An 11,002-nucleotide genomic window follows, 5' to 3' on the forward strand; every position below is an offset into this window, starting at 1 on the left:
TGGAACAGTCACAGCCATTCTTCTTTGTCCCGCATGCCATGGCGTCGAGGCGGCCAGAAGTTTCGTGTTACCAGCAGCTTGCGAGTCTGACGATGGTCATTGTACCTGTCCCCAGAAGTAGAAAAAAAATCTTGCCTTTTATTCATATCTTGATTCTAAAACTGATGAAGTGATGGAAAAGTTCATTTTTATTTGTGTAAGTAAGACAAGTAGAAGTTTTCCACACTTTAAGCGTGAGCTGCTAAAAACACTGGGCGTGCTATTCTTCCTTTGCAGGCATTAAACTGCGACGAGTGGAAGATTTCAAGCAGAAGCAAGTGGAGAAAGCGGCACAACCTCATGACGTGGCTTCCATTTTGGCCCGGAGGGTAGCCATCGAAGTGTCAGACTCCGAGTCGGGCTCAGACAGTGAATACGACAGTGACTGGGACAATGAGACAGAGTGCTGAGAAAGCACAGTGAGGTTAGTGTTTTTCTATTAAATTTTTATTATGGCAATTTAGTTACCTTAGATAACTGCATATACAGTGCAGTCTACGATGATATAGAAAAAATCGGGGAATCCGACTTTTATAATCGATTATCGTTATATCTGGATCCGCAAAAAAAAAAAAAAAATAGAACGAGCGAACACACCCACATGTTCTGCCATGCACGTAGGCTTGCCTACTTACCAGTGATGAGTGAATCAGGTTGAGCAACACGAATCATTGGAAAGTGTGCCAAACGCTTTATGACAGGGTGCATAAATAGCCATAAAATAACGGAAGCATGCTTAAAAGAAGTCTGAAATTTGTGCTCGCTTGAGACGATCGCTGCGAGCTTCGCTTCCAGTAGTGCCTACACTGGCGGTAGTCCTTTTTTCATGCACAGAACCAGTCAACGGCTAGATGAACTGCAGGACATCCCCAGCCTTGACGTTCGTTAGAATCGCAGAATGCGAATGCCTGTATTTCTCGTGAGGCTTCTAACCTTGAAATCCTGTCTGAAATTGTGATGAATCTGCTGTTTCATTTCAAGAGGTATCGTGCCGTCAATGTGGTCAGTACCATCTTCAATGGATGCACAATCGGGCGATGACGATATGGCCGCGCGTTTTTTGCGGCGACAGGCAGCGAATGTGATGGTCATAGGGCTGATTTCTTAACTGCACGCAATGCCCCTCGCGGATTTCTCCACGGTGGTCCATTTTCTGCACTCATCTCAAGTTTTCATGTCATTCTCTTCTTGTTATTTTATTTTTTTATCAAACATTCTGACAAATTTTCATGGGCAACATCTTCCGAATGGCCAGAAAGCTAGCGTTGTATCTGATGTGCCACTGATAATCGATCGTTATATAGGGTGCATTTTTACATAGTGGCAATTGGGAGAACTGATAAATCCCAAGAATTGGACCGTTACAAGTGATATATTGTTTTATCTGGTAATGTTCCATATGGATTACACTGCACTGTAAAAATCCTAATACTGACCTGCATAGAAAGCGAGGTGTAATTTTGGGGTAGCAGAAAGGATAGAAAAAAAAAAAGGTCTTTATCCGCATAGTAATGTGAATGAGGAAAGTTCAGCAAAAGCATTTTATTTGCATTGCCTTTTGTGGTCGCCGCGCGAGGCATACACGCTCTGCACTTGCATGTCCAATGGCACCCTGTGCCAAGGGTTGAGAAAGGGCACGCCGTCACGTGCCTGATGCTGATTCATGCTCTCCTTGTCGCGTTGACACGCTTGGTCACAGAATTGCACGTCCTGAAGACAAGAGTAGCTCAAATTCGGCCACACTAATAGCGGAAACCACGCCGTCCTTCCGTTGTTGTAAGCTAGTATGTTGCTTCCAGCTCGTGCGCGAGAAGGCACTGTATGAGCTGCTTGCTGTCTAGCATGCACCACGCTTGCACCTTTTCGCGTCTTCCACCACACGCAACCACACGGCATGTGCACCCAAGAAGTTTTCTCGGATTCGGGGCTTCTGAGATCGTCGTCATCGTTGTATAGTCTGCAGGGAGTTCCTTGCTAGATACAGCTTTCCACAGACACTCTTTTTCGGTACTTTCAAACACGTTTGGTATCACACATTTTTTGAAAGCGCGACCATTGAGCTATGCTGGTCGAGTGGCCATGATCTGACTGTAGCGCGTGGCCATTGTGTCTGGAGAGACCCGCTTCAGCCGTCCAGTAGCAGTAGTTGCAGGCCCTCTTTGCCTCATACATTCCAGCAGTGCTCTATGTGCAGTAGGTGCATTTGGTGGCTTGGCTTTGACATTCCTTTTAAATGCGCCAAGTGCTAGTTTAGTGATCCTGATCCTGTCCCAACATCGCACAATGTGTGCTCGTCCTGCTTCCGGTCACATATAGTGTGGCAAAATTGTTTTGAAACCGAAACCATCGAAGCGGTCAGTCACCTCTTACCGGAAGCAACAAAAACGAGCACCAACGACTGACAGGCATGCGACTGGAACATGATCGAACCATCGCCTCATCATTCCAGGTCCTCATGCCATCACTGTAACCGACCCGTGCCCGCGTGCTTCACTCAAGTCAGTTCACTCCACCATACAAAACGGCAATGGAGAAGAGCAAAGCATATTTGCTTGCGACGAAAATAAAAATCAAGACATTTAGCCTGTCGAGAGCGGGCACAGAAAGTGCTCATTGTCGCGGATTTCGTTGTTGTACCTAGCATGTCTACAACAGACGATTGAAGTGCCGATTGAAGATATCCACTCCAAAGGCAGCATGAAGGATAATTGAAAACGTGTTCGCCTTGTCACCATGTCACGGGGCGCTTCCCCATGTTTTTTGGAATTTGTCACTGCTGATAACTTGGTTGTGGCACCGTGGAACATGAACTGACCGACCAAGAAATCGTTGGTCAGCTGGTGCCTACAGACAATGCAAATTAATGACAATCACAGAGAACCGGAAAGAGAAGAGTGACCTCTAAATTGTGCAGAGGCCGCCAGCAGTTTCCTAATGCAGGACTGCATTTTATGGCTACGTTCTCAACTCCCATTGTCCACCACGGTTACGTTAAAATATTCTCTTGTGTTGCAGTAATAAGTATTGTACAGTAAATTCTCGGTGATACAAATCCGGTTGATACGATTTTCAGGATGGTAGGAATACGCAAATTTCCTCAGCCAGAGTGCATTGTGTACAATGGGCAAAATTTCGGATGATCCGAACACTCTCCCGCGCCACTACGGATGATATGAACGTGCGAACTGCGGCCACAACCTTGAGCACTGCGCACTGCCGCACATCGTTGACTCCGCGATCGCCAGCCGCGCAGTATGTACGCATCATGAGCAGTTTGCGGTGACGCGTAGTCTGCACCTCGCCGCCGTCGCGATTTTTTGCCGGGCTCACGCCGCGAAAAGCCTTCAGCGGCGCGTGGCCCATAAAACACACCCGTCACAACCGCCGTAGCTGGCGGCGGCCTATGCAGCGGGTGCGCACGGACCGGCGATAGCTGGCTCTGTGATAGCGATCCGCGAGCAGTTTGCGGCGGCGCGCGGCCTGCATGTCATCATCTCCAGTTGTGCTGTATGCGCTGAGAGAAGTACGCGGAGGCGGGCGGACCGTACATCGCTGCCATTGCGACCATTTTCCATGCCGCGAAATGTTTGCAGTGGCTCGCGGCTGTGAGTAGGTGTCGGCGGTGCGCGCGGCGAGCGTTCGCATGGGCTGCACATGACATCGCGACCGCTAATCGCGCTGTACGCATCGTGAGCAGTCTGCGGCGCCGCTCGGCTGGCACGTATCTCTTGTCGTGCCATGAGAAGTCCGCGGAGTTATGCGGCCCAGGCGTTGCCGACGTTGCGCCGCGAGTGGCGAGCAGTGAGCGCGCGACCGTAATAAACCTTCTCGAACATAAACATATATGTGTGATTGCCTTTCCTATGCTTCTGCATACTAATTTTCTTTCGTTTTGATGACACGAATGTTTTCACGACCCCTTGAGATTCGTATCACCGAGGCTCTACTGTACTTCAATATTTCGTCAAGTAAAGCAGTGCTAAGTACAGACCAACCTTTTTTATTTACTATTACTACCTACATATATTATGGTGAGGCTACCCAAAAGTAATATAAAATAATGTGCCTCTGCCCGTGCCACTAGGTATAACTACCTACAGTAACATTACGGAGGCATATGATTGTTACAAGTGGTGCCTTCACCGAGATTCACGTTTTAAATTGCGGTTGTGGCTCCAGAGGACGTAAGTTGTCTGAAAGGTAGCTGAATATTCACCTGATGCAGCGCCCGGGCTTGAACAATCATTTTCATTTTGGATACATCACTTGTTAACTACCAGTGGTGTTGCTAAGACACTATGACCTCGCATAATGTTGTCATCGGTGGAACCTTCCATGAGTACTGCTGCCGATCGCCGAGAATTCGATTACCTGCGGAAGTGGTAGGCAAGAACACTAACCATGGAAGAGAACAGACAGCGCGAAATTCACTACCAATAGCGCATCTTGCGTTGTTTACACCTTCGTATCACTTGTCGATTAACCAGCGTGAACTATGTGTCTACTTCAGTTGGCACATGCGGTTACTCGCTGTCCTTGCTCGACAGAGCGGAGCGAATACGTGATTAACAGTAAGCTTCCTCAAAAATTGTCCCTATTGTTTATGGCAACAGAACATGGGTCAGCACATTTCCATTCCTGCAGAGGAATAATTTAAGTGTATTGTAAATTAAACTGCAAATTTTAAATAAATTTTTGTGTCCGTATTGGAGAGCAAAAATGAACATTCATGTAGGGATGTTGACTGCTAAACATTTCGACAGATTTGCCTGTCTGGTTGGGTGGATAACTAAGTGAAACTTGAAAGTTCTCCAACCATATTTTTTTTTATTTTACAGAAACCCAACGTTTCGGAACCGGCTCGGCTCCTTATTTAGGGTTGCATGATGCGGGGCTTGGTGCAGCTATATAGTATCTTATAGCAGCACGAAGCCCCACGTCATGCACCCTTGAAGAAGAAGCTTAGCCGGCTCCGAAACGTCGGGTTTTTGTAAAATAAAAAAGTGATGGTTGGAGAACTTTCATGTTTCACTTAGTTTCAACCCAACCAGACTGGCGAATCTGTCGAAATGTTTAGCAGTCAAATCCCTACATGAATCTTCATTTTTGCTCTCCAATATGGAATGAAAGGCAAGAGTTCATGTTTATACCACGCTCTTAAATTAAAAAATTGTTTTTTATTTGCACCGTTGCATTGTCTATAATAATGCACATTTTGCTTGGTTTGGTTGGCAGAGTTGTTTGCAGTAATGTTGAAAGCGAATAAATTTTTGAGCCCTGTACTACTTCATTACTACAGTGCAGTCCACTTATAATGATACCAGATGTAATGATATATCGCTTATAACGATCAAATTTTTGGGATTTATCAATTTTCCCATTGGTCAAATGTAAAATTAAACCAGATATAACGATTGATTATCGGCGGTAAATCGGATACAACGCTAGTTTTATCGCCGCCCAATAGATGTTTGCCACGATAACTTGTCTGACTGTTTTATAAAAATAAAATACTAAGAAGATAATGACGTGAAAACTCGAAATCCACGAGCGCCATTGCACGCGATTAGGAAATGAGCACTATCACCATCGCAAATGCTGTCTGTTGCCGCACAAAGGGTGTGGCTGTATCGTCATTACCATCGCAGATTGTACGTCCGTGCAAGATGGCGCCGCCCACATAGAATGCGCGACAGCTCTCGAGATGAAAGAGCCGATTCATCGGGATTTTTGGCAGGGTTTCAAGGTTGAAAGCCTCGTGAAAAAATACGGACATTTGCACTTTATGATTTTAACGATCATCAAGGCTGGGGATGTCCTTCAGTTCATCCAGCCGCTAATCAGTTTCGTGCAAGCAAAAAGGACTGCCGCGATGCTCACAGCAATTGTCAAGCTTCAGCTGCTGCTCAAGCGAGCACGAATTTCCGACTTATTTAAGTATGCTTAAGTTACTTTATGGCTACTGATGTATACTGTAATAAAGTGTTTAGTGCTCTTTATGATGATTAGCATTGTTCAACCTGATTTACTCATCGCTAGTAAGTAGGCAAGCCTACAGCATGGGAAAATTGCGGGAGTGCCCTTTCTTTTTTTTTTTTCTTTTCTTTTTTTCTTTTTTTGCCAGTTCAGATATAACGATAATCAGTTATAACGATTGGATTTTCGGGTTTTCTGAATATCGTTATACAGTTGAATCCCGCTATAACGAAATTCACGGTGCACGAAAAAAAATTCGTTCTCGCGGAACTTCGTTATTGCAAAAATTTGACGTGAAACGCAGAAAGAATTGCCCAAGCAGCAGCAAAGGCGTTTAATGCCAAAAATCTGTAAGCTTGGTTTGCTTACGCTTCACGGCGAGCAACGCCGTCACGCGATTTTCGCACTCGGTCAGCAAACCCATTGCAACATCGTCGTCTCGGACAGCAACGAAATTCCTGATGACATCAAAAGCGTCCATCACCTGTACGGCGGTTGCCGCAGCCGGCGCTTCCTGTACGTCGTCGTCTTCTTCATCGGAAGAGTCCTTATCATTCCGGGCAGCTTTTATGATCTGCTCATCACTCACATCTTCGTGAACAACAACACAAGCGTCAGCGGCGATGTATTCGTCGAGCTCGAGATTAGGCGGCACGGTTCCTATTTCTCCCAGCATTTTCCAGGCGGCCGCGATCCCCGGAGCCGGTGACGCCTCTTCGTCGTCGTCTGTAATGCCTGGTGTTAGGCCAGCAGAGTGTACGGGTCGACCTTCGGCAAATCCGGCGTGCCTGAAACAGTTCACAATTACTGAGCGCCCCAGTGTGCTCCAGGCAGCAGACATAATCTGCAGTGCCACGTACAAGTCCACCTTCGTGTCTCGGCCGGTTTCAGTGTTAAAAAGCAGCCGCTGAATTAACCTCCCGCGGTAAGCGCGCTTCAGGCTAAGAATCACGCCCTGATCGAGAGGCTGTAAGACAGACGTGCAATTGGGAGGGAAGAACCTCAGCTCCGTGTTAGTGAGCTTGACTTCGTCGGAGTGATGCGCTGAACAATTGTCCAAAAGCAAGCAAACTTTACGGCCCTGCCGCTTCATGTCGCGGTCGAATGCCATCATCCACTCGGTGAAAATGGCGCGGGTCATCCATGACTTGTTGTTCGCCTTGTACTGCACAGGTAGGCTACGAGTTCCCTTAAAACAGCGCGGCTTGGCACTTTTGCCTATGACTAACGGCGGACGCTTGTCCGAGCCATCCATGTTTGTGCAAAGCAGCACTGTGATGCGTTTTTTGCTGTGTTTGCCGCCGTGACAGCGCTGCCCCTTGAAGTCGAGCGTCCTAGCCGGCAACATCTCGTAGAATAGCCCGGTCTCGTCGGCGTTGTAAATGTCTGCAGGCGCGAAGTTGCTTAAAATTCCGGCCATGTTACTCGCCTTCCAAGCAGCTGCTCCGTCCACGTCTGCTGACATTGACTCGCCGCACAACACTTTTCCAACGATGTTATGGCGGGCCTTGAAACGGTTTAGCCAGCCAATGCTGGCTTTAAAATCATCAATGCCAAGTAGGCATGCATAGTTCAAGGCTTTCTGCTGGACGATGCTTCCGGACAGGGGGACGTTGCTGGCTCGTGCTTCCACAAACCACGCATGCACTGCTTTGTCCAACTCTTCATGGAGGGGCCGCGTCACCTTTTTGTGCTTCGAGGATGTGCCTGAAGCAAGTGCCATTCTCACGCTGTCCTTATTGCCTAGAATCGTTGACAGCGAACTTGCAGGAATTCCGAAGTCTTCAGCAATTGCCGCTTTCTTCCTTCCGCTTTCTGCTTGGGCGATTATTTGAGCTTTTTGCTCAAGGGAAAGAGTTTTGCGTTTTTTCACTTGCGTTGCCATCGTGTCCTGCGGATGAAAACTCGTCGTTGTCGAAGAGAAAGGCAGCGAGTGAACAACGCGACCACGACACAAAGCCAAAATGGCGGAACTGCAATCACGTGATTTCATGCTTAATGTGGCTTTGGATTTGACTTGGACTTCTCGCCAATAAAACTAGTTTCGGTTTCGATTTTGAACGCGAAAATTTTGTTGAAGCGGAAACGCTCTGCAAAAATGGTTCGTTGTGCAGAGAAATTTAGGCTATTAATTCTTATAGGATACTCGCGGGGAATAAAAAATTATTCGTTGTCGCGGAAATTTCGTTGTGGCGGTATTCGTTGTGGCGGGATTCAACTGTAAGTGGACTGCACTCTATAACGAGGTTCGACTGTAGCTGGACAGCACAAGTGAAAAAGAAATTATACGTCATTGTCATCTACTTTTTTTTTTCTCCCAAGCATAGCATGCTTGTCCGTTATTTGGAACCTTGTTGCTTTTGCAGTCTGTGCTACTTTTGTGACACCTATGCTGTTGGAATCTAGAAATCTCGTTTTTAAGCTGAGGGTGAGAAGAAAAGTGCGGATGACAGAGACGTGCCTTGGAGCCAACCGACGCAGCTTTGTTTAGTACAGCGCTGTCTTTGTAGTGATTACTGCAACATAGTTTGATTGACAAGCCTTCAGGCGTTCACACGCACATGCAGTGGTAAAGGAACTGCACAAACAGGACAACTGTAACAAGATTCACGCTGCCCGAGGCCACTGTAGAGGATGGGGCCAAACGGCTTTGGGAGTCTACAAACCACTGTTGGTGGGCTGCCACCATCCCACATGTAATAAAAGTAGCCTGCCAAAATGCCCGCTTAAAGAAAAATACTATTGCAAAATGAAATTCGTGATGCAGCATGCAGGGAAGCTGCCTCAGTGCAACACAACAGCAGATGTTGCATTGCTTGGGTTCTATGGGAGCACATGCCGGACTTGCTCACGAAAACGCAGCAGCCAGAAAAACGTTGCGCCCATGAACATAACGTAGGGGTTCTGCAGTATTTCAAGATTTCAAATATGAAACCTTTTGGATCAAATCGAATATTGTCTCCAGTCAAATGCGCTCGTAATGATACATAGTGGGGTGCCAAGGAAAAATTGTTTATTACTGGCTCATGCAAAAAAAGAAAGACAAATTTGAGAGCATTTAATAAGAACTATGGCTTACACTGCATTCCTTTGTGGCAAGAATTTAGTAATTAATCAGCTTTGACTGCTTCACAGGGATTTTATTCATTGCTCTCTGCAGGGTGTCTAACTGCTGCGCATAGCCAAGAGGAAGACCTTATGCAAAAATGAAGTCCTTAGGGCATTTTGCAGCGCCACAGCTTTCCTAGGTTTCTATTCATTCTCATTTGTGCCATTGAGATCTGTGGCGATTGCCTTGTCAGTGAGGTTGCCATTTGTCGTGAGCCCCAACACGGCGGGATTCAACACCGTTCCGTAAAGACCAAAGCACCATCATCACTGCATTGGCGGAACTTTCGTGAAACTCCGCGTCACTGGCACCCCAAGAGCGAAGCCGCTTTCCTGAAGAGTTTCTTGAAGGAAAATCTGATAGGCTTGCAGGACCTCATAAACTGTGATGGCAACTGGGGAAACAAACCATGCTGTCCATGCATGTGCACCTCATTGACTCATCATAACAGATCGAAATGATTCGTTGTTGCCTGTTTCCAGTGACTGATACATTGCTTATTTGTATTATTGTATTTTCCATCCTGCTTGGACCTGAGCGAGGTTTGCAGTGTAGAATAAATAAGTAAAATGCAAAAAAAAAAGTGCAATGTTTTTGAACAGCACACCTTCAGAAATACTGGTAATGAAATGCTCCACCAAAAGTAATTCCCAACCTTATTATCTTTTATCCTCTTCAGCATAGCTGTAGCATGCAAGCATGCCTGGTGCTCTGGTCACAGGCTTTTTTTGGCTTAACTGTGCTGGCTCAATTATAGCGTTTCAATGGTTTCGCTTCTTTCCAGAGGTTGGTTCTCAGTGACCAGATTCGTAACTGATAATGGGCTATGATAGCATTGTTATGAGCAGTTTATGGTTTATATACAGTGCAGTCCACTTATAACGATATTGAGAAAACCTGAAAATCGTATCATTATATCCGGACCGGCGAAAAAAAAAGGCACTCCCACGTATTTTTCCATGCTGTAGGCTTGCCTACTTACTAGCGATGAGTAAATCAGGTTGAACAATGCTAATCATGGTAAATAGCACAAACACTTTATTACAGTATACATCAGTAGCCATAAAGTAACTTAAGCATACTTAAAGATGTCGGAAATTCACGCTCGCTTGAGCAGCAGCTGAAGCTTGACAATTGCTGTGAGCATCGCTTCCAGTAGCGTGTACGCTGGCAGCAGTCCTTTTTGCTCGCACGAAACTGATGAACGGCTGGATGAACTGAAGGATATCCCCAGCCTTGATGATCGTTAAAATCATAAAGTGCAAATGTCCGTATTTTTTCACGAGGCTTCCAACCTTGAAACCCTGCCAAATATCCCGCTGAATCTGCTGTTTCATCTCGTCAGCTATCGCGCCGTCCGTTTATGTGGTCGTCGCCATTTTCCACGGACTCTGAATCGGTGATGACGATACGGCCACAGCAGCACCCTTTGCGCGGCTGTGATTGCAATGATGATAGTGCTCTTTTTATTTCGTTTTCATCGCCTATCACCGTTTGCCGCTTATGTCGAGTTCTCACGTCATTGTCTTCTAAATATTTTATCGTTTATTAAATATTCAAGTCAAATTTTTATAGTAAACACCTACCGGGCGGCGCTAAATTTTTCGTTGTATCCGATGTACCGCTGATAATCGATCGTTATATCTGGTTTATTTTTACATAGGCGCAATGGAAAAAATGATAAATCACAAAAATTTGATTGCTATAAGCGATATATTGTTATATCTGGTATCGTTATAAGTGGACTGCACTGTAGTCGCGTCCCAGAGCAACTCTGGCCATGACGGATACCACAGTGGAGTGGTCCATGTAATTTCAACCACCTGGGGTGCTCTAACTTGCGTGCACCAACAGTGCATAGTGCTCGGGTGACTTGCA

At 46.1% G+C, this 11,002-nt stretch overlaps 1 protein-coding gene across 3 annotated transcripts in view; it reads left to right on the plus strand.

The window, feature by feature from the left end:
• Window positions 1-11,002, plus strand: part of SCAR (wiskott-Aldrich syndrome protein family member 3 SCAR) — a 31,858-nt gene that overhangs the window by 16,647 nt on the left and 4,209 nt on the right. For all 3 annotated transcript variants that reach the window (XM_084595648.1, XM_084595664.1, XM_084595655.1), the window contains one exon: window positions 277-463. In XM_084595648.1, coding sequence (XP_084451774.1) covers window positions 277-449 — 173 coding nt within the window. In that variant the 3' untranslated portion in view covers window positions 450-463. The remainder of the gene's footprint in view (window positions 1-276; window positions 464-11,002) is intronic.

Source organism: Amblyomma maculatum, chromosome 1 (assembly GCF_055883805.1).
Source record: "Amblyomma maculatum isolate TAMU_Amacu chromosome 1, ASM5588380v1, whole genome shotgun sequence".
In the NCBI taxonomy this organism is placed as follows: domain Eukaryota; kingdom Metazoa; phylum Arthropoda; class Arachnida; order Ixodida; family Ixodidae; genus Amblyomma; species Amblyomma maculatum.